General features: G+C 34.6%; 4 protein-coding genes across 5 annotated transcripts in view; 1 reads left to right on the plus strand and 3 right to left on the minus strand.

Annotated features, from left to right (window-relative positions):
• Nucleotides 1-2,437: 2,437 nt before the first annotated feature.
• On the minus strand, nucleotides 2,438-8,810 carry LOC129806104 (nucleolar protein 58). Its single transcript, XM_055854459.1, has 4 exons — nucleotides 8,638-8,810; nucleotides 8,425-8,501; nucleotides 7,184-8,177; nucleotides 2,438-3,076 (listed from the first exon to the last, which is right to left on the minus strand). Exons 1-4 carry the CDS (start codon nucleotides 8,680-8,682, stop codon nucleotides 2,585-2,587), a joined length of 1,608 nt encoding a protein of 535 aa, XP_055710434.1. The 5' UTR covers nucleotides 8,683-8,810; the 3' UTR covers nucleotides 2,438-2,584.
• A 3,786-nt stretch (nucleotides 8,811-12,596) lies between these two features.
• Nucleotides 12,597-13,728, minus strand: LOC129806108 (uncharacterized). Its single transcript, XM_055854465.1, has 2 exons — nucleotides 13,302-13,728; nucleotides 12,597-13,237 (listed from the first exon to the last, which is right to left on the minus strand). The coding sequence occupies exons 1-2, from the start codon at nucleotides 13,645-13,647 to the stop codon at nucleotides 12,639-12,641; spliced, it is 945 nt and encodes a 314-aa protein (XP_055710440.1). The 5' UTR covers nucleotides 13,648-13,728; the 3' UTR covers nucleotides 12,597-12,638.
• Nucleotides 13,729-15,943: 2,215 nt separating this feature from the next.
• On the plus strand, nucleotides 15,944-17,769 carry LOC129806109 (ubiquitin-conjugating enzyme E2 G2). Its single transcript, XM_055854467.1, has 5 exons — nucleotides 15,944-16,103; nucleotides 16,228-16,309; nucleotides 16,388-16,506; nucleotides 16,586-16,726; nucleotides 16,811-17,769. The coding sequence occupies exons 1-5, from the start codon at nucleotides 16,061-16,063 to the stop codon at nucleotides 16,927-16,929; spliced, it is 504 nt and encodes a 167-aa protein (XP_055710442.1). The 5' UTR covers nucleotides 15,944-16,060; the 3' UTR covers nucleotides 16,930-17,769.
• The window catches only part of LOC129806103 (cadherin-87A), a 167,575-nt gene continuing 160,605 nt past the window's right edge, over nucleotides 17,161-24,130 (minus strand). For both annotated transcript variants that reach the window (XM_055854456.1, XM_055854458.1), the window contains exons 14-15: nucleotides 21,793-22,045; nucleotides 17,161-17,998 (exon numbers count right to left, since the gene is read on the minus strand). In XM_055854456.1, the coding sequence (XP_055710431.1) occupies nucleotides 17,924-17,998; nucleotides 21,793-22,045 (328 nt within the window). In that variant the 3' untranslated portion in view covers nucleotides 17,161-17,923. The remainder of the gene's footprint in view (nucleotides 17,999-21,792; nucleotides 22,046-24,130) is intronic.

Below are 24,130 nucleotides of genomic sequence, written 5' to 3' on the forward strand. Positions count from 1 at the left end.
AATGTTCTTCATTTATCGCTAAATGAAATAAACATAATTTAGGTTCGATTAAAAATTGTTGAAAAAAATAGGTTTTGGCCGTCTTGACCCCACTGTCCAGTGGTATTCAATAGCCGTTACCAGGGGCTATCTTTCAAAGACGCCGAGCGACACTGAAAGGGGAAAAAATCTTTAAAATGTTCAAAACAGTCTAAAAAAACAGGGAATTTCTTGGTGAGATCTGAGAAATCTTCCTCCTCTATATTGGCTCCTTTAGTCTGTTAGGAGCCAACAGTTAAAATATTACAGAAGTGTTAGGGTTTTTCAAAATATCAAAAACTATGGCTACAGGCACTTACAGCCTCCTTTAACCCTTTAAGGACGATTGGGTCACCCGTGACCCATAGAGAAAATAATTTTTCCTGACTACCTGAAGTTATTTCTTTCTAATGTTTGTACATAATCACGCAGTAGAAAGATGTAGGAATCTAGGATATTTCTTGCAAATCTTCAGCTATGTGCTATATAAAAAATAATTAAGCTCAAAAATGACGAATTTTCAAATATTCACATTTGTGCTTGAATTTTAATATTTTTAATATTTCTAATTTTTTTAAGCAAAAACCTCTTGGGACTAGAAACTATAATAACTATACATAATATTTTTCAACAAAGTAAAAGTTATAGTTTATTGGTATTTTCAGAATAGCTTCATAATTTTCATGGGTCATATATAACCCAATCGTCCCTAAAGGTAAAAAACACCGAATCTGTCTTTAGTTCGAAGATTTGAGGTTAGAATGTTTCATGTTTTTGTGTATGTGTGCGCAAAACAGTTAATTATTCGTGTAGGGGGAGGTGGGGCTACATTGAGCTGTGGGGCTAGATTGTTATACGACTTTTTCGCATATTTCTAAATGAAACTGGTCCTTGCAATTATTTTATTTAGATGCACAATTATTTTGTCTATCCAATTTACGTCATGTTAAAACCCAGTTTCATTCAGAAATATGCGAAAAAATCGTATAACAATGTAGCCCCACAGCTCAATGTAGCCCCACCTCCCCCTAATATTGTGTGATATATCAATTAGCTGAGATTTCCCAGTGCAATACTGACTGAAGAAGGTAATATTTTGATAATTTATAAGATACTTCTGCGTATATGTTGTAAATTCTTAACTTTTTACTCTTGTAGATAACTTCAAAAATGGAAAAAAAATCATGATCAATGAACCTGAAATCATCCACATATTATGCCCGGAAGATAGCGATGATGCCGACAATCTTGTCCTGAACGAAAGCGACATAATATATTTGGAACAAGTCGTGGATGAAGTGGACTTTGAAGTCTTCATCGAAAACGTATCGACTCCGGAAGAACTCCCGGATCCACAGAAATGTGCAACTGTACGTCTCAAATTCCCAGAGACAAACAATATTTAACCTACTCATTACCATCAAACATGTTTCGAAGAAAACTAAGGTGCACATGGTGCTATCAGAAAAAAGGATTATGAGACCAATTGTATTTGTGAGGCATGCGACATTTATCTCTTTGTTACCAGTACTCGCAATTGTTTCGATGAATATCATAAAAATTAAAAATAAAGTAAATAATACATTCTTTCATAAAAATTATTGTTTTTGTGTACAAGTCTTCAAGAGTCTTTGAGACCAAAAATTGAATGAGTTAAAATAAATGTTTGATCGTTTTAATTTTTACTCGTACTCTAAATTTTTTTTTTATTATTACAAATATATTCAAGTTATCAATTTATCTTTCAAAAATAACAGAGCAAACGAGTAAACTGGTCGTCTGGAAAATGTTGTGCTTTTTTACCTTTAAGGACGATTGGGTCATATATGACCCATAGTTTTCCAGGACTCCTAGGGATGGGAAAATTTCTTTTTAACTGTAAATCTCTTATTTAGGCTAAAATATCGAGGGAAACTTGATTTCGTTGAATTTCGCTCAGCGGAAAGCTTCTCGTCCTTAAAGGGTTAAGACCTTGAACTTTTCCCTTCACCTAATTCCTTACCTTTCCTTTCTCTTTCATCTGGATGCCTATAAAAATTTAATCTCTTACATTTCATCTAATTTCTCTCAATTAAATAACTTCACTTGTTTTGTATTTTTTTAAATCTCTTTATCATTAATTTAACTCTTCACTCTTCTCATGCATCTACTTCTGAGCTCAATGAGCTCCTATTTTTGAGCTTCTTTCTCTTTATTCTATGTCCATTATTGCAGTTGCAATAATGAACATAGAATCTATGAATATTAATTCTATCTTCCTTGACAAATGCCTTTTACTAATTCAAATTTGATAAATTCACTGAACAAGCCAAAAAAAAATACCAACAAATTTCCCATGGAAAATTTCCTCGGATTCCCAGAATAAAAGCTGCATCTGCAAGAGATTGCTGTGGAAGAACAAGAAAAAAAAACCTCTTCGGACAATTTTCATTTTCTTTATTGTTCCTCCTTGATTCATTTTCGGCCCAAATTTATATTTTTCATCCTCTGAACGTTTTACCATTTAAAATATGACGGTAATTTTGCATAATTTCCAACTTTATTCTCTCTCCCTCCCAAAAACAATCTATTCATCCCCCTCCTGCGCCTTTTTCTTCTTTTTCTTTTTCTTCTTCTCCGTCGTCACCTCCTCAGCAGCTGGCTCCTCAGCTTCCTCCTCCACTTTAACCTTCTTTGCAGCTGGAGCTTCCTCCTCCTCCTCCTCCGTCACCTTCTTCTTTTTCTTCTTCTTCTTCGGAACTTTCTGTGCTTCTGCACCTTCTTCCTCTTCCTCCTTCACTTCCGTCTTTATCTCCTCGATGAGCGTCTTCTTGGGCGTCTCACCGGCGCTCTCCGAGTGTTTCCTCTTCTTGCTACTCGACGGAAGTGTATTGTCGTATGCCGATTCATACGTCACTATCTCACTCTTTCCCTGATACTTTTCGAATTTTGCCTTGGCTTTGCCCGTCCCCGACAACTTCCGGAGACTTCCCTGCTCCAGGAACTTCAGACGAGACTCCAACTTGACTTTATGCTCTGCCCCCAATTCAATATTGACATCCTCCCCGAAAGCATCAACCTGAGGATTAAATTTCTATCTCACACAAATTTCTTGCATTTTTTTTTAGGGGTTGTCCGAGAAACGCTCGAAATTCACCAGGAATCGCTTTTTAGTATCAAAAGGGTGGCAGAGTCCAAGGCTCAGAAACACTTTCGCATCATTTACCATTTTCCCGATTCTGAACCGATTTAAACCGATTCATAAATCATTCAAAAGATCCTCCAAAACTGTTTTAATTAGTAAAAATTAGTTATAGGATATTAATCAGTTCATTACCGGTTCAAAACCGATTGGAACCGGTTCAGTTTTACCAGTTCTGGTTCAGTTTGACATTACCAATGAGCCAAAACATGATACCATTCGCTTGACAAAAGCGAAATTTAGTGTCTTTTTAACCTTTGACCTTGAAAAATCGATGTCAGACCCACCCCCCCCCCCCCGCCCCTCAACCTTCCGCCATTTTGAATATCCCACATTTTTTTTGTTTTCTCAATAGCTCCGCCCCTATGGCATCGATCGGGCTCAAATTTTAGTATGTTATAGCTGGGCCTTATAGCTTTCTATCACTACTAAACCTAAGGTCCCATGACCCTACTGACCTGAACTATAAGGGTCCAAAAAAAAATTTCTTAAAATGGCCATTACTCCGGTTCTAATTGTCAGAATTTAAAAAGTGAGGGCGTTTTGGAAAGCTCTCATGAAATGCTACTTCCCCTTCTAACATCGTAAGTTCATAAAACCACCGCTAGGGGCGCTATTTTTAAAAAGAAGAGTTTTCAATTTTCAGTCGAAAAACCAATTTCAATATCACATAACCTCAATTATATCGACTGTCGCTGAACCGATTTTGATGATTACTTCGACATAATTGTAGAGGAGATTTGTGTCTACATTTCGTCCATAGGGGAAACTGGGGCACCACCAAACACGGGGTACCACCAAACACTAATTTTTATTTCTAAACTACTTGGACTATCTCGACCATTCTTTTAGTGGACAAGGATCCCTATAGTACCTATAAATTCCTATAGGTCTTATCCCCTGAAGTTGAATATCCAATTACAAAATCGCAGTGTTTGGTGGTACCCCGTGTTTGGTGGTGCCCCAGTTTCCCCTACATCATTTTCCACTCAGACTACGCTATCTCTCCGATTTTGCTGTTTTAGGGCAGAATCACATTGACAATATAAAATGTTCACCGTATTATCTAATTTAATTTACGCATTTTCTTTTCATTTCTTACGCAAATTCTCGATTACCGTCTTACCTTATCTCATACTCGGTGGCACTAAGTGAAAATAATATAAGAGAATTGAAAAAATGAAACGAAAATGCGATAAACGGTGAGCAAAAGAAACTGTACGATTAATTTCTTTTACAGTTTTTTTGCTCACCGTTTATCGCATTTTCGTTTTATTTCTTCAATTTTCTTAAATTATTTTCACCTAGTGCCACCGAGTATGAGATAAGGTAATACGGTAATGGAAAATTTGCGTTAGAATTGGAATGAAACCTTATAAAACGCAGAAAACCTACTATGGGAAATTGGGGTACCAACAAATACTTTTGAAAAATGCGATGAAAAATGTGTCGCTGAGATTGACGGAAAAATGATTTTTCATGAAATAAAAACGCAAACGCACTTGAATTAGAAAGAAATTAATTAGGTAGTGATATTTTTAATAAAAGGAATTAATTTGAATGTAGTTTTGTATAGAAGATAGTATTAGAATATTTTTTTCAGTCGAAATATTTTTTTTCGGGCGCATCGCTGAGATCAGCGACAGATAGCCAAGACAGCAACCTTATTTCGGCTCAGTCGCTGTGATCAGCGACAGAATTTTTGGGGTATCGTTGGTATCAGCGATAAAGTAATAATTTCAACAAATAAATATAAAAACGTGCTTGAATTAAATAGAGAAAGTATGTTTTTAATCAAAACAATTAATTCTAATGTAATTACTAATGGCGTTAGCACACCTTGTCAATTGAGTGAAATTCAATTGATTGATATTTTACCTCTTTTACTCTTTGAAATTGAAGTCATATATAACCTGTCTCTTTCTATTAAATGGGAATTGAAATTTCAATTTCATCTTAATGGCTCCGACACACCTTTTAGATCAGGAAAATTTCATAAAGTCGAAATTCGAGATCTTTTCTTTCTCACATGTTTTGCATATGACTATCTCGTTCTTTCGCATACCAAATTCGATTGAGCTAAATTGAATTTGGAGTGATGTTTAAGAGAAGAAGAAGAGCGCGAGAGAATGAGATAGGCGCATGCAAAACATGTGAGAAAGAAAGGGATCCGAAATTTGACTTCATGAAATTTTCTTGATCTAAAAAGTGCGTCGGAGCCATAAATTTCAATTTTAAATTTCATTTGACAGAAAGAGACAGCTATATCTGATTTCAGCTTGAAAGTATAAGAGGTAAAATTTCAATTGATTGAATTTCGCTCAAATGAAAAGGTGTGTCAGCGCCATAAACAAATAAAATGAAAAATAGAGTGAATCAAAAGAAAATGAACAAGGAAATAATTTTAAAAAAGTTTAGTTTCTTTGTCTAGTTTCCCCAAACGTACGAATTATTAGCTTAAACACAAGTAGATTTTGATTCTCTAACGTCAACAACTTTTTGTGCAAATAGAGTTCCATTTTTATCTTTTATCCAAGACACTATTGGAGAATCAAAATCTACTTGTGTTTAGGCTTCCTGTGTCTATTTTAGGAATAACACTATGTTTCGGGTTTTGAAGCGCCATTTGGGCTAGCTAAGGCACAAACGATTTGTCGGTCGGCCCATAGGCTTTCGTTTGAGCCAAGACGCCAACCTTCTTTGGGTGGATTTCGGCTAACTTCAGCCTTAATCCTTAATGTTGTTATGGCCCTAAGCAACTCCGCTTAGCGCGGACTTTAAAAAAAAAACACAGGATTGCAAAAAATTGAGGCAGAAAAGGAACTTTGGGTAGTTTTTTTCCGCTGAGACCTTTTTTACTGCTCGAACTCAAAGAGAGAGCAGTTATATAATCGACTTTTTTTTCAACTTTGCACTGTTCTGGAGCTTAAACGGTAAGAGATATCGACTTCCGGTCTTCGGTGACCTTTCCTCAAATGACATTATCTCGTGCCCAACCTCTTTATTTTTCCCCCTCCCCTTTCATACGTTCCCTATCCCTCAAAAATAGGTCAAAAATGAGGTTTTTCCAATTTTGCAAAAAATTGGCCCAAGCTTTTTCAATGATTTTTGGATATGTCTTAGAGCTAGTCCTGGCGAACATTTCGACCAAACATACTTATGACCGGAAAATTCGCCATTTTGAATTATTGAAGGTCAAAGTTCAATCACTTTGGAGGATCCGTTTTTCAACCGATTTGGTTAAATTTGGATTTTTTGGAAAGATATTGTAATTTCGAACCCGTCTGCATCGGTCTTCATCGGTAATGAACCGGTAAAGTACCGATTTTTGAATAATTTTACATCCCCTTTTTAGTAATATTCCCTAAGAAAAATGTTTTTCGATTTTTCTCAAAATTGGCCCAAGCTTTTTCAATGATTTTCGGATATGTTTTAGAGCTAGTCCAGGTGAACATTTCGCCCAAACATACTTTTGACCGGAAAATTCGCCATTTTGAATTATTGAAGGTCAAAGGTCAACTACTTTGGAAGGCTCATTTTTCTTTTTGCTTAAAATTTGATTTTTTAGAAAAGTATTGCAAATTAGAATCCGGGTGCATCGGTTTTCATCGGTAATGAATCGGTTAAGTACCGATTTTTTGATTTTCAAATGCTTTTGTCATTGATTTATGAATCAATTTAATCTCTAGTAGATCAGTGATTTCAAAAGATTATGCAAAAAGCTAATTCACAGTAAGCTCTGTCTCGTGAGTTCGAGCATTCCGCAAAGCTGGGACGCTTTGCCATCTCTTTTAATAAATTATTAATTTTTTTGGCACTTAAAAAGCCCTCTTCCTGGTGAATTAATCAGACAGCCAAGTGGAACAGTAAATAAAATCACTCTCGCAGAGTCATTTTTTTTAACGAAACCATGAAGGATTATCATCATTTTTGGGAATTGCTGAAGGAATTGAAAAAGGGATGATGGAAAAAAAAGGCACTTACCCTTGTTGCAAGGGCAGCTTTTGCAGCCAGCGACCTGGAGATCTTCCCTTTGTTCTTGGTACTGGCCTGCCCAACGAGTTGGGCATGGTAGATCAGCCCGTACTTGGGCGTGTCCTTTTTGGCCTTGAGAGCTCTAAAGAGAGCCTTCTCAGCGCCCAGAATCTGAACTGTTGACGCCGGATGCTTGGCCAGATTGACCAGGGATCCCGCATGGGAGATCAACCTGGCACCAATGGACTCTCCAACGAGAATTGTGAGGTTAGGAGCAATGGCAATCATTCGGGTTTTGAGATAATCAAACAGATGCGTTCTGTAGTCGTTGATGGCGATAATTTCGTCACAGAGTTGCTGGATATTGAGGATATCCTCCTCGGAAATCTCCGTTCCCATACTTATCTCTGCAGCTTCCTTCACTTTCTCCTCCACATCCTCCGGAAGGATGTCAGAGAGATCTGTATTGATCATATTCTCGCGCATTCCCACGAGTTTAACTGTCTTGACAAAGGCAATATTGTCCGTGACAATTTTCCCCAATTCCGGAAAATGCCATCCATACCATTCCCTCGCCCTCATCATGTAATTATTGAGCTCCTTGTCCAGATCCTCAAGCAAACACTGAGCCTGAACGATCATTGTGTCAATTTTGTCAGGGGAAAATTTGAGTTTGTACCGAGAAAGGGAATGGGCCAAACCCAAAGCCATTGCGGTCATTTCTTTCTTAGGCAATCCCGAGAGCAATGCCTCAGACTGTGTCCGGATGCACCGGAGGAGCTCCTGGACAGCCGAATTTGACACACATTGCAGTGCCAATTTGTCTTTAATGGCATTGCCCAGTTTAGCATCGGCCACCAGAAGTTTATTCTGGACATCTTCGTTAACTAATTTCTTCAAAGTCTTCTTCAATGGCTTCGATACTTTGCCCTCAACTGTAGCCGTAGCAGCTGCTAGGGCTTCTGTTGTGTCTGTAAACTTCTGGAAATGCTTCAATTTCACCCTGAAATTGAGGTATTTCTCTCAATTCAAATAATCCCTTTTTTCCCCGCGAAAAAAAAAAACAATTGTCGGTACATAGTAAAACCGGGACAAGTAACAAAAAGCCCCCTCAAAGAGACTTCTTCCTATCCCAGGTGAAGACTCTACCCTTCAATCTTCGGCAATACTAAAAATCCATGACTTTCTTGGACGGAATCACGAATGGAACGATTGCCGGGAAGGTAAACAATAAAAAAATCAGTACTTACAAACTATTCGCTTTTTCCGGAGTCTGGAATTCCAGATAGAGATTGTCCACTTCTTTCAGCTTCTTCTCGTCCAGGAGCTGGAAATAAACACAAAAATTCACTCAATTATCCGGTGTATCTTCGCCAAAAAGTAAACTTTTGCACGTGCTTCCCCGACAAACATAACCTCAATCCGGCAGAAAAGAATCTGCCCGAGGATTTACAGGTAATTACCTTGAAGATAGCATATCCTGCAGGTGTCTCGTATAGAATAAACATCTTTGCACCTTAACCAGGGTGTTTCAACACGTAAAATAAAGTATTTCCACGAAAAATCGTGGAAAATTGATAAATCCTAAACACGATGCCAAACACTGTGACGTATGAGTTTTGTACTAAAAACACCCTATAAAGATTTTGTCATAAAATTTTTCAATCCCAGTAGCCAAACTAAGGAGAAATTCCACTGGATTTCCAGAGATATTTCCACAATGCCTGTAAATTTAATCGCAAAATTTTCATGAGCCTTTATCTCTTTCGCGTCTCACTTTTATTCAGCAGATGAATTCATGTAAAATTGAGTTTTTCCTAATGCTTTATGATCAAATATAATAGTTCAGAGGGGAAAAAATTTTCCATTGCTTGAAAACTCGGAAAAACCCCGGGTCATATATGACCCTATTGTCCTCAAGGGAAGTGTACACAACACCATTTTCAAAATCTATATCACGGGCTTTTTAAGAGTTTTTTTGCTTGAAGTTACTAATTTGGCCAAAACCATGGCAAACTGGATTGTCTTGATGAACACTGTACTCCTGGTGTTCAAGGAATCTTCCTGGTAATCCCTTGAACAGTAACTGTCACAATATTTTGAGTGGTATTTGGCAAAAATAAACTTATCCACATATTTATTCACACATAATACAATTGCACAATATGAGACGCTTGCAGAATACTCTAGAATATTGCAAAATATGTTATAATTCATCAGATATAAGATGAAATGTCCAGGAGCAAGATGTCCCACCTGTATTTCACAAAGAAAAACAATGTCCCCACTACATTTCGCTGCAGGTTTGGGACGAAAACACTGTTACCCTTGGGGACAATAGGGTCATATATGACGCGGAAAATTCTACACGCTTTTCTGGAAAATTGTGAGTAGTTTATTATATCAAAATATGCAATATACAATCTTTGGATATTCTATTTTGTGTTTCTAAAGAACTTTTTGCTGATAAAAATAAATTAATATAAAAAAATTTGAAAAATAAAAGTCATTTCACAATGTTCGAAATTCGTGATTTTTTATCTCAAAATTTTCTTTTCCTGAATATCTGGAGTCTTGAGAAAATTAGCCAAGAATCTTACATCCTTCTATTATGATGACGTGCACAAACCGATAGATTTCAATTAATATAAATAGTCAAAAAAAAATTGTTTTTTCCCCGGGTCATATATGACCCTAATGACGCGAAAGAGTTATTGGATATTTTGAAGAAATTTATTAAATTTTTATTGAAAAAAAAATGTTACGTTCAGCAGAATAAATAATTATCCTTGTCTTTCTCTATGAAGAAATTTTATCGGAATTTCCGTGAAATTCATACGGAAAATGTATGGCTCTTTACAATTACAGTCTAATTTTGGTGTTTTTGAACATTATACAGTAAACTCTCTCAAATTCGGGCATTTGGGACGGAAATGTCATCCGCATTTGAGACAAATTCGGGCATCAAATTGTTTGAAACGCAACGTAAATGCAGGTAAATACTCGGCATACTCTTATAAGTTTAGATGCTCATATTAATTATAAATTTCATGAAAGCCCTTTAATAATGCAAAATCACATCACAAGTGCGACAAACCATGACAAATTTGAGCATATTTACTTCACTCGATAATTATAATCGGACTTTAAAACCATTAATAAACTTTTTTCAAATTTAACTGCTGTGAAAATTAAAAAGTAGCCCGATGTTAAAGGAGCCGAATTAGCGAGAGTCTACTGTAGTATTTTGCGAATTTAAAATTAAAACAATTTCATAAGTTTTCAAATAAATTTTCAAATCACTCACACAAATACAAATTGAAAATATTAAAGGGTGTGCACGAAAAACTTTGTACAGTACAGTTCCTCAAATTTGAATATTTTCAAAAACGTAATTGAATTCATGTGAAATGCACTTTCTCTAAATTAAAATAAATCACTTTAGTGAATATATCAATTTATTGTGAAATAAATGAAATTTGTTGTGATTGTGAAAGTTAGTACAATACGATAATATTTAGGAAACACCTGAGAAAAATGGTTCTACTTCAGACTCCATGCAAATTTTTTTCACGGAAATATTGTAATAATACGATGTAGTTTTGCGTTTCAGAAACTTGATAAGGGAAGAGCACCACTGATCGGAATGTTAAGAGACATGCTCCATATTTAGTTAAAAAATATAAGGCCCAAAACACTTTTTGGTATTCTTGTTTTTGCTAATTAGTCTATTAGTTATCCATTTAACTATATCTGTGCATTTCATTTTTAAATATTTAAAATAAAGTAATAAAAAAACAGATGTAACTACAAACTTGCACTCTGTACCTCGGATCGTCATGAATTTAATCAGGTGTCTTACTGAAAATTAGTTTTATAAATTAAATCTGAGTTAATGCAGTGTATTTCTATGAGAGTTAAATGGTAAAAAATAGTTAATAATTTTTAAATATTCATTTTATTTGGAGCAACGATACGGTATTAACCTGACGATCCGAGGAACACTGCCGATCGCTGGTGCTCTTCCCTTATGCATAGAAAGCATTAGCCGTTTTTTTTGCCTTTTATTAAAGAATTTAAATGAATAAGTAAAAGAATTTTTTGTTTGGTTCTGTGTTACTTTTTTATTTATTTATTTACTTGTAATAAATAAGTAATCTTGAGATAAAATTCTTTCGAAGGCATAAACATGGTAGAAACCGATTGAAGATTGAGTCTGTCTTTTAGAGCAAAACAATTGAAATCGATGGCTCCATTCCATATTATTCTAAATCGACTTAGAATTATATTACTCCGAGAGATATGTTTTTCCTGGGATCGAGATCTACAACTGGTGAAAATTTGGTGGTCATTCGGTGTTCGGGTAACGAGATATTGATTTTTTTTGAAAAAAATTACACGGGCAGCATAGGAAATTGCCAACTTCAAATGGCTCTCCTGAAAAGTAGTCATTCTGAGATAGAATAGTATGGAATGGAACCGTCGAAATGCTTTTTCTCAGGTTGCAACAGCTTCCTGCTTCCAGTAAACTCACAACATTTTCGAAGTTAATTTGTAATTTGAACAATGAGGAGAAAAAACTTATTTAGTCTGTACTCTTCAATTGTTTTGTGCTTTTCTGAATTCCTTTGTCTTTCACTCTTTCTAAAAATATTTCAGTTTTAAACCGTTAAATTTTTATTTAAAGGTTTCTGCTCTTAAAAAAATGATTTGAATAATATTAAAAGCATTGAGAGCCATTAAGCCAAAGCCCCAAAAATCAGAATATTAATAGAAATGCTACGATTAAAAAAAAACTTTTCTGCTTCTTGAAGCTAACTGTGAAGATCTTCAAAATATTAATATAATAACACTTGAAAAAATTAAATATCATTTGTATTTAACTTCTGAATTGCAAATCTTTATTATTCACAATTAAATATTAAACCCAAATTTTTAGTTTTTTTTCTCAGAATCATAGGTATTTCAAAGAAGATTCTAATTCAGTTTTTAAGTCGGATTTAAAGTTTAATGGTCTAGATCTACAGCTTAGTACACGTTTTCAATTTAGTAAAATTAAATCGATTGAAATTTTGCGTCTTACTCTTTCAAAATGAAATCAGATATATTTATCTCTTTCTTTAAAATTAAAATTAAAATTTCGATTTTATCACTAAATTGAAAAGACGTATCAGCGCCATAAATATTTAATTCGAAATTCAGATACAAAATTGGCAGAAACATTGTTTATTTTCTAATGGAAAACATGTCGAATATGTCCAAGGATATTTCCATAAAATTTCCGTGGTAGATTATTTATAGGGTTTGTTTTAGTACAAGAATAAAAAGAGCGCGCAGGGCAAATATTTGAATTAAAAATTTGTCATCAAATTTTTTATTCAAAAATTTAATTTTTAAGGACTATTGATTAAAAATTTATAAATTCTTAATTATGCAGTATTTTATTGTAAATTGAATGTTTCAATTAATCCTCATCATCATCTAATTCCGAGATCACATTATTGAACATCTTGATGGCCTTCTTTTGCTTATCTGTGCTCCAGGATGTCAGTTTCTTGGTCAAATACTCCCCAAATACTTCAGCTGGCGTCTTTTCCTTGGTCAGAACCTTCAATACTCCTAGTAATTCCCTCCTTTCGTCCTCCATCTTCCTAATAAGTCGGGATTTTCGACTGATTTTGAATTCCATGTTGTCTGATTTGCTGTTGGAGATTGGGAAGAGCGTTGAGGAGGCCACTGAAGGTGCCGGTGAGTCGGATCTTACGGATTCGGCTGCGTCAGATTTGTCTGATTCGAAGACATGATTGGGAGAGAGGAGGACAGGACTCTGAGATCTGGCTCTTTTTGGTGTCTGAGAATCCTCAGGAGTTTTGGTCTCTTCTTGTTCTGGAGCTTTGACAGGTTTAGGTGACTCTGGTTTGGAAGCTGTTCCCTGCAAATCTGCCAAATTGGCCAATTTCAGCTGCCCTACGCCCACTAGCTCACCAGGTACTCCAGCAACGGGCTTTGGGGCTATCCTCCGAACTGTAACGTTGTTCCCAGAAGATGCTGGTAGGATTTCCACTAAAAAAAATCAAAAAAATAAATTATTAAAAACAAAAATTAAAGAAATATTTAAATAATTTACCAATTGTGCCAACTTGAAATTTCCTGGAACTTGGTTCTGGAGGAGCTGGTCCATAAACTTCCTCGAGGAATGTCAGTTTATCCATAAGTTCCCATTTCTCCTTGCGATATTTCCTTGGGACATCCGCTTCGTAGCTCGCTCTCTCGCGTTTGTACTTCTCTCGAACTGCTGACCAGCATTTTTCTATGTCTCCAGGCATTTTCCCAAAATGCTTGGCCACAGCTTCGATGATTCTCGTCCTTTCCGGCATTGTCCGGCTGGTTCTGTTGAATCTGTTCCACAGGATTGGTCGAGTTCTGAAGATTTCAATCAATTCCGACAACTCATACGTGCTGAACTTGTTCATTTTTAGTTTGAAGTAAATTTGAAGTAAAAATTTTGGGAAATCAAATATTTTACACCAATGACGCTTAAAAAAATTGACAGTTTAACTATTAGGTGTGTGTCCAAGCTAACCCAGCTGGAAATTCACAATTTTATCGTTTGAATATTACAAATTGTAAGGAATACTGATTTGTAATGTATCGGTATATGTAACGGTAGTTATGTAACTGTGAAGGCAGTGAAAATTTAATTAAATAAAGAATTCAACTATTATCTACATTTTCCAAATAATTTACAAATGGGACAGAAAGAATAAAAATCGTTGCTTTATTTTTTCGATTCACTGGAATTTTCTTGTGCCAAATGAATTATTTGAGACTGAATAGAAGGAAAAGGTAATAGTACGATTTTTGGGAACTCGATTGCACAACAGAATTAGGGGGACCTTTAGGAGGTTTGAAAGACCCGCATTAGCTAGTACTCTACTTGCATGAAATGAGCGCCACTGGCTCCCGCTCCATTCTCATTGATTCGCACGCCAACCTCTGTTATTGCGCCAAAAATTAAGACTGCGCCGCAACATGCCTTATTCCATAATTTTTCCATTAAGAAACTTTTATTTTCATTTAAAATTCATGAATTGTAGAATGTAGATGTCAAACGTAATTTTAAATACTTGTACAAATTCTGAAATGTTTCGACAACATCTCAGCGATCAATTTTGATTTCCAAGGGGTAACTCATATTGAGAGACCCTCGTCAATTGTCCGAGCAACGCTTATCGAAACCCGAGAAAACCCAGTCTGTGTATCGCGAAATTCGAGAAACCCAACGCACACCAAAATCGCAAAAATATTATAAAAATCGATGCGATATCAATTTTTACGTACGTTTGCTTCTTGCGCAATTTTGCGTGTAATGGTGTCTATACACTAGAAGCAATTTTCGTCAAAAATTGCCTTTTTTAAAATCTGACGTTTCTGCCTACAAGGATTGGGGAAATTTTCTTTAAAAAGGCATTCTTAAACAAATTTCTCATAGCATGTAGAGGCCATAATGGAACATTTCCATTGAGTAAATTTTCAAATTTTTATACTTCCCTCCCAATTCACATGAAAGCTCGCGAAAAGGTCCAGTTTTGAATACGATCATCTCGTTGACATTTGTCTGTTTTGATTTAGCTTCTGGGTAAAAATTCAAAAAAGCAACTGAAACAACCGAAACCTTCATGAAATCACTGTAAAAGGATATCTTTAATCGTTTAGTACGGAAATTGAAGCAGGGAAACAGATAATGAGGGGTAATTTACTTGGATTTACCTTAATTTTATTTAAAAACACATTCACGGTGAAATGAAAACAGTTTTTTTTTAACCCTTTAAGGACGAATAAAACACCGGTGTCCCATAAAGAAAATAATTTTTTCTGACTACCTAATGTTATTTTTTTCTTGTATTTATATGTAATTGCAAAGTAGAAGGTTGAAGGAATCTAGGATATTTTTTGAAAGTCTCCACCTATTTGCTATATCATAAATATTTAAGCTCAAAAATGACGAATTTTGAAATTCTCATATTGAAAATTAATTTTAAATATTTTTTATTCTTCCAGTTTTTTTTAAGCAAACCCGTTTTGGAAAAGGAAACTACAATACTCAAACATAAAATTTTTCGTTAGAGTGAAAATTATCAGTCATTGGTATCGTCAGAAAAATTAATTAAATTCTTGGGCTATTTTTGTCCGTATCGTTCATAGAGACAAAAAATACACCAAATAAGACTCTGTTTGCTTTTCGAAGTTTACATGTAAGACGTTTTACAAGTTCTGTTTATCGGTTTCATTTTTATTGCTGATTTTCGGTCAGCAAAAACTGTCTCGTCGTTAAAGGGTTAATGGAAATTCGCCAAGTTGACAAGTAATTAACATACATACAAGAAGAAAACTCAATGGATGGCCCTGTTCCTCAGATCAACAGCTTGAAAACCGTTCTTAATTTTTATTTTAAAGTTTTTATGTAAAAAAGTTCAACCAAATTGAACTTTTTCTCATAAAAGCACCTTTTTTTATATAAAGGTAAAAATTTTCTAACAAATTTCTTGAAAAATTTTTCAATGGAAATGGCCCATAAGGAGCAAAAAATAAAATATATTTATTGCTCTGCTGGACTATTTTTACAACGTGATTGAAGGATTAGAGTTTAACAAAAAAATTCTGTACCGGTAATAATTTCGATATTAATTGCGTAGAAGTAAATTATCTAAGTAAGTTGTGAGTTGTCCACTGGGTTATTTTGAGAAAAAAACTGACAGTATGTGTCTCTGCTAAAATGCTGTGAGTCGTGTTGTCAAAAATTACGTGAAATCTTCATGGAAGAGTGCGAACTGAAGAGAAATTTCTAGTTTTTACCCATTTCATCGTCCACATTCCTCCACCAGAATGGCTGGATCAGCCCTCAGACGTCTCATGGCAGAGTATAAACGTAAGTTACTTGCGGAAATATCACAATATCTTACTAAATTGCTGATGTTTCTTTCACTATTTGCTGCGCATACTTGGATGGAATTGAATTTGGATTTCTTCTGAACACTTCCGGGTACTTCCAGAGCTCACCCTCAATCCTCCGGAGGGCATAGTAGCTGGCCCAATAAGTGAGGATAACTTCTTTGAGTGGGAGGCGCTGATAACGTAAGGAAATTTAGAGATTTTTGGAGTAAGATTTTGGTTTGAGTTGTTTTTAATGGGATTCTGGGGGTGTTTTGGCAGGGGGCCGGAGGGAACATGCTTTGAGGGTGGAGTTTTTCCTGCTAAGCTCATTTTCCCGCCGGACTATCCACTGAGTCCGCCAAAAATGAAGTTTACCTGCGAGATGTTTCATCCGAATAGTAAGTGTGAAATATGGGAGAAACATGAGTGAAACATTTGGGGTTTCCGGAAGTTTATTTGTGGGGTTTTTTTTGGTAGTTTTTGCGGATGGAAGGGTCTGTATTTCGATCTTGCATGCTCCTGGGGATGATCCGATGGGCTATGAATTGTCGGCAGAACGATGGAGTCCTGTGCAGAGTGTGGAGAAAATACTCCTGAGCGTTGTTTCAATGTTGGCCGGTGAGTCTTTTCCGGGAGGGCATTTTTTGTTGATTTCTGGTGAATTGAGAAGGTTAATTGGGCTCTTTTTTGTTGGGGGAATAGAGCCAAATGATGAATCTGGCGCCAATGTCGATGCAGCTATTATGTGGAGGGAGAATCGCGAGGAGTTCAACAATATTGCCACAAAAATTGTCCGGAAAACTCTCGGATTGCCCTCATAAATCCTCATCCATTCCTCAAATTCCCAGAATTGCAGATTTAGCTAGTGGTTCCTTTGTTTCCCTTTTGGTTTCTTCTCAAAAATTCCCAGAAAATTGCTTTTATACCCCTTTTTTCTCGATTTAGAGATTGAACTGTTGCATCTTGGTTTTTCCCTGTTCCGGCAAAAGGAGAAAATCCTCAAGCAGGAAGGGAATTAAATATAATAATAATAAAATAAAATAGTCCAGAAATATTTGTAATATCTTAATTTATTTGTTGCACAATCAACTTCCAACACTTTTATAGCAAAAATCTTACTAATTGTTTTTTTTAGAGAAGAAGAAAATGTGAGAGAACATTTTAATGATAGAAAAAATAAAGATTTTATTCACAAAAAAAAATTAAAAAAAAAGATAGTGGAAGTTAAATTGGATAAGACATGAAATAAAGGTAATAAAAAAAGATTTATTAAATACAATTACACGCAGAGTATTTTCTTTTTTCTTCTCTTCGGCGAGTTTTTTTTTAAATTCTCTTTTGTCCAATTCTTCAACATTTAATTTACTTTTTTTTTCTGGCAACAATAGCATAGATTTTTTTCTTTCCACAATAATAATTATAGTCAAAAAATGTGATGTCATTCAAATACTATTTTACATTGTTACTAATATTTATCGAAAACATCTCATGTTTAGTGCGATTATTTCAATTTTAATTTACTTTTTCTTATAATTTGTGTTTTTTTGTTTTTATAAAAATAATTCTACCTACTATCAGTCATTTAAAGGGACATTTCTTTTGCGTACAATACCATTCACGCGCATTCTCACCAATTTTTCTCAACGGTTTTGTTTTTTTTTTTTTTAAATAAATAAATGAATTTTCTTTCTCTTAATTTATTGTCGTTGATATAAAAATTCCAGCAACTTGGGAGGAAAATTAGAAGAATAGAGACTAAAATTTATTTTATCTGCTGACTCTGTCGCTCGCTCCAGGAGAGTGGCCTTTTTAGTGTCAAATTAGTTCTGTGACGAAATCCGAACGATCCCGCTGAGGAACTTGGAATGTTGACCCCGTAAATTCGTACATCTGAAAGAGAAAGAAAATTTTAATATCAGAAATAAAATTAACAAAACATAGAGTAATGAGCTAAAAATCGGACAGTGCTGAATATCGGACACTCCGAAAATCAGACTGCGAATTTGATCTGTTTATTTATTCGTCATTATTTTCCAAAAAAGGTGTTCAATTCTAAGAATTACTCAAGAGTAATTCTGGACGAACTTCAAGATAACGATCGTCCCGATCGTCTGAAGAAGATCGTTAAGTCCCTATAAAAATATCCAACTTTCTCTATTTCTAGAAAGTTTCTCTTTTTAAACTGTAATGAACTGATTCATAAACGATAAATAATTTTTATCCAAAAATTAATTATATTACTCCTTATGCCAGCTTCAGACTGGAGGTTTAGCCCAGTTCCCGAAGGTCTCAAAAATCTAAATAACAAGCAATTTTATTGATTTTTTAAAATCTATTTGATCATTTGCCCTTAATATTCAATTCAAAACAACAATTTCCTAAAAAATCGTGCCTGATAAGGAATTAGAGGAGTTAAGCCAGATAGCTAAGCCTTAGGTCTGAAGCCCGTATTAGATATATACTTTGTGAAAAGTTTTGAGTGATTTATAACTCGGTTTAAATCTCTTGTGAACCGTTAAACGATAAATAATGCGAAAGTAGGGGAAAGTGCTCATGCTTTGCATGGTTCCAAGCTTCATTATGATTAAATTTTTCCTATGTTGCTGAATAAATGTGACTCCGCAATATATTTTAAAAAGTAGCCACTTTCTCTAGTTCTTAAATTGTGGGTGCGATGAGTCGCAATTTATTGAAAAACATAGGAAAAATTTAGTTATTATGAAGCTTGGGACAGTGCAAAGCATGAGCATTTTCCCCTGCCTTTGAGTAATAGCATCTAACGGTGCTATCACACTAGGATTTTTCACAATTTAATTTTAAATTCAACTCAGCAAATTGAGCATTAAAATTGCGAGAACCACTTGAAATTTTTCATAGCCAGGACACATTTTTGCGAGAAATTTGCTAAATTCAAAAAAGTCGCGCAGGTTGCTAGTTGTTTTATTTTGTCATTTGTAATTTTGTTACATTATTAGAAAAATGAGTGAGTCCAGTGATGAGGAAAAAAATTTTCCTACTTTATGTAGGATACACGGTAAAAACTTTTGGACACTGACCAAAATATTGGAACAAGTTTTTCTTGTAACAAATTTTTTTGGAATCAATTTGTATCTAGAGAAGATATTTGTTTGTTCCAAAAAGTTTTCTTTATAGTTTTATTATGAAATGAAGTTATAATTTTGTTAGTTTTCTTTTGGAACCGTTTTGATACAGTGGAATGTCTACAAATTTGAGTTGATTTCGTTTTATACAAATTTGTTCCTGAAATTTGGAACAGAATTTGTTGCATTCGGCTGTTTTGTTCCCGTTATTGTCAGGAACAAATTGGTACATATTTTTTATAACAATATTATTCCTACATCTGTAACATATTTGCTCCAAAAATTTTCGATGTTCATGGACGAGGTAATTTTTGGAACGAAATTGTTACTCATATGGGGAATCTTTTTGTTCCCATTGATTGTCGGGAACAAACCCGTGTAAGTGATTTCGTCTTACAGTTAAGGCATTAATATAAAAAATTTTGAAAAAGAAAAGTCATTTCACAAAGTTCGAAATTAGTGATTTTTGATCTCAAATATTTTCTTTTCCTAAATATCTGGAGTCTTGAGAAAATTAGCCAAGAATCTTCCATCCTTCTATTATGATGTCGTGCACAAACCGATAGATTTCAATTAATGTAAATAGTCAAAAAAAAAAATTGTTTTTCCCCGGGTCATATATGACCCTAATGACGCGAAAGAGTTCAAGATCCGGATTAATTTATAATTCGAGCACCAGTTGAATTTGAAAAAAGTTTGTTGACATTTTTCAAGTTGGATAATGATTATCAAATGAAGCAAGGGGGAGATATTAGGGTCGGAAGTGGTGTACAGCTTAAAAAAATGAAGTGCTTGGAAATATTTGGAAGTGGGAGTGCTCAAATTTAAAGTTTTTTTTTGTCTAATTACGTATTTTTTAGACTACGTTACTTTTAAAGATTTTTAATTCGGGCAGCAAACTGAAAAGGTTTGTTGAAATTTTTAAGTTCGATTATGACAATAAATGGAGCAAATACACTCAAATTTATTATAGCTGAATTATGTTGTAATTTTTCCGAGAAAATACTCAGTTAAATAATAATTTTCCTTAATTTTTAAGGGAATTTCAAGTTCATGTAATGGCTCGCAAACAATAACACAGCTATTGCAGTTGACTTTGAATAAATTTGATATATTTTTTTTTTGTAATTTATCGTAAATATGCATGTATAAGGGTGATTGCATAAATTCGTAGGACTTTTTCGCGAATGTCGTTAAGGTCACCTCCACAACTTTTGTTCACCTTTTTGCATATACTGGAAGAGTTTTAGTGTATTACATCTCTTCAATGGCAAAAGTATTCTTAAAAAAAGTCGATTTATGCTTTTAATGAGTTTTACCAAATTATTAATCGTATCGAGATATTTATACAAGGTAATCATTTTTTCAATGCGTTATATCCCGTGTTGGAAGAATCTGCAAAGTCCATTGTAGACCGCCCAGGAGCGCCTTCCCGTAGTATGGTGAATGCTTCTTCCATGCTCCCGGAGTTGTTGGGCGAGGCGGTGCATTTTTATTATGTTATATCATAGTGAAAATGTCTTTTTCTAAACATTCAGATCTTTGCACCGGGCGGGACTCGAACTCACAACAGTGAATCGAGCCAGGGAATCGATCCGCCCAAGAGTCAACGGTCTTGCCTATTGCGCCACTGATTCCCCAAGTTTTACCAAATGAAGAACGAAAAGATGCGTTTGTAATATTTTATATTAGACTAATTTTGGAAAGGTCTAATAACAATTGAAGAAATTGGTAAAATGTTGAAAAACAATAACTATATCGTATTACGCTATTTAGAAAAGCTTGAATGTGTTTCAAAGCTCGTTACATGGGTGCCACATTATTTTACTTCAAGGAATAAGGGGAACTTTAAAAATGTGCTAGAAGTATTGCCACATTTTCGAGAGTATTGTGAAATTTTGGAAGTGTGAAGGACTCTTCTATACAAATCGTGGAAGTGCCTGAAAGTGGTGTACACATTTTCACCCAAATATCTCCCCCTTGACGGTAAGTCAGAAAATTCGTGCACTTTGCAAAGCCTTCTAGGATGCTTTGCCACTCCTGTAACATAATACAGAGAGTTCCGGCTTGAGTAAAAACGGAGTAAGTAAGTAGCTTCAGTAGTAGTAAGAAAAGTAGCTTCACTGATCTCTTAGAAACCTTAGAAAATCCGTAGAAAAAAAATCTGTTGGTCGTAAAACACAAATAATATTAAAATATCGTTAGTATGCAAGTATATCTGCCGCAAAAAATTCAGAATGTAAGCAAAATATTAAAAAAATATATACGTAAAAATAAATTTTTCATCAGATTAGTTAATATTGATTTCTAAGTATGAGAAGTGCATGGAAGTGCAAGAAGTGCTGGAAGTATTGCAACATTTTTGGGAGTCTTTCGAAATACTGGAAGTGCAAAGGGCTCTTCCATACAAATTGTGGAAGTGTCTGGAAGTGGTGTACACATCTTTACTCTAATATCTCCCTTTTAATTTAATTTAATTTTATTTATTTATTTATTTTTTGAAAAAGATTTTCTGTACTGACATAGCCGCTCATTGACGTTTAATCTTTGTCAAAGACTGGCAAATAAATGAATTGAACTTACCGATGGAACCCCACTGGGATTCCTGAGGGTGGCGTAATCCGCCAAAGTGTCTCCGACTTGAGAACTGATGTTCCTGGGTTGGATTGTGGCGTAAGTATTGTCTCCTCCGCCCTGGGAAGTCTCATAAGAATCCCTGCGATTGAGCGTCAGCGGCAATCCATCTTGTTGACTTGATGAATTGTTCGTGCTCATAATTTCGGGCTCTGAGAAAACCTGCATCGTTAACTCTTGCTCCTCGTACAGCTTCAGTTTCCTTGGAAAAAGAAAAATAGAGATGGATGTCACTTCTAAAACATTTTTCAAAAGCTTCTTGTAAAGTATTCCCAAATGCTTTCCTTTTCTAGCACTGAATTTTCTTTTGCTGAATATTAGAAGGAAATTGTCTCAATTAAAACCCTTGCATTTTAAGTGGTTAATCAAGAAACAAATTGAGTCTTGTACCATGGCAAATGGCTTTACTTTCTAGTTGGGTGCAAAAATGAGGCAATTAGAGTGATAATGCCTTGAAGATTATTGCCTCAATTTCAGTTTTTTTTTTAATTATCAGAACCTTGTAATTGAAATAATTTGCAATTTGTGGAAATTCTTCTCAACAGAGTTCACTTTTTTTATGGGGAAAACGATGAAATTTTATTTTATTTTTCTTACTGCAAAAGAGAGTAATTTTAATTGCCATACTTTAGAGATAATTCTAATTAAATGTTTCACCATTGAAAGTGTTAGGGGAATGTAGGCATGCTTCGCACAGAGTGAACCTTCAAACGATGTGAATTTTCTCTCTATTTGCTCTTTATTTGCAAAGAGCTGACTTACCATTTCTCATCTCGTCTCATGAGTTTAATAATTAATTATTTTATGGCTAAGAAATGACGAACTATCTCTTTGCAAACAAAGAGAAAATTTGCGTTGTTTGAAGGTTTCTGTGCAAACCATGCCAATATTCCCCTATTTCTGTTCTGAAGAGCAGTATAAGCAATATTGATACGAATTTTCTGCTTTAAAGATTTCTCCGAGAGGTTAACCATTTTATCTTGATTAAAAACTGAAAATTTAATGAAAATATCCTTCTGAAGTTGGCTATAAGTCAATTCGCCCGAAGTTTAGCGTTAAGATAAAATTATATTTGAAACTTAAAATGTACAGTAGACTCTCGCTCAATCGGCTCTTTTTCAATCGGGCGAAAAATTTTGTTGACATTTTTCACGTTTAATTATGAAGCTACAGTGCCCGCTCTCTAAACCGGATCGGCGTAATCCGGACGAATTATCGACGGTTACATTTAAAATAATTTTGAGGTTATGTATTCATGTGTGTTCAAAAATGAAAATGAATTATCCTGTAATGTTTTTAAAAAATAAATTAAGTATAATAGCATAGAATTCTCAAATTACGTCTTTTTAAGCTTCTTTAAAACTTTTATTATATTTCTACAAAAAAATTGTATTATATTTTCGAGACGTTAAACAAATTCAAAAAATCCATCCGGATTACGAAGCGGACATCTGTCATTATGTTTCCCAATCATCCGGATTAGAAAGCGGGCACTGTAATTTGCACAAATTCGCTGTGGTTTTTCCTATTTTATCGCGATTCTTTATAATTGAACGCTTTTTGTGGAATTTACAAAGGCTTTGACGCCCAAATCTATTGATAAACCGGATGACATTTCGCCCCGAATGCCCATTTGAGAGAGAGTCTACTGTAGTAATTAAATTAGAGGTTAAGTTTGAAGAATCTTGCTGGAAATTAGATAACCTAGAAAAGCATATTCTTAACATAACCTAAAATTCTTAAATATCTTTTTAGATAAATAAAAGATTGAAAACTAATGGATTTTTAATGGAAGGCACCACTTTCTTTAAGTCGCTCAAAGGCTTGATTGTAAAAGTTTTAGGTTATGTTCATCCTAACTTGAGAATAATTAAATGCGGTTTGCTAACCGAATCTCTTCCTTAAAACAAAAAAAAAAGTTTTATTCAGTTATTCTGCCACAATTAAAATAAAACTGATTCAAAAGTCCTGCTAATTTTAAATGTATCCCATTCTAACCTCAAAACATAGAAACTTCTGATCTCTAAAATGTTTTTTTTAATGCTTGCAGAATTACAGAAAAGGATTGTAGATTTCTAATCAGGAGAAAATGCAAGCTATATTACACTTGAAAATTTTCTGTTGCAATAATTAGATTCTTTTAAGGTTAGGACATTCATAACCTCAAATTAAAATTAAGGAATCAGGCCTAAATTCGTATATTTCTTTAAGACTTGCAGAAAGGTAAAATCTGTTAATCCCGAGATGCTTACGACTTAAGGAAATGAACGGATTAATGTAATTATAA

Source organism: Phlebotomus papatasi, chromosome 3, assembly GCF_024763615.1.
Source record: "Phlebotomus papatasi isolate M1 chromosome 3, Ppap_2.1, whole genome shotgun sequence".
NCBI classification, from domain to species: Eukaryota; Metazoa; Arthropoda; class Insecta; order Diptera; family Psychodidae; genus Phlebotomus; species Phlebotomus papatasi.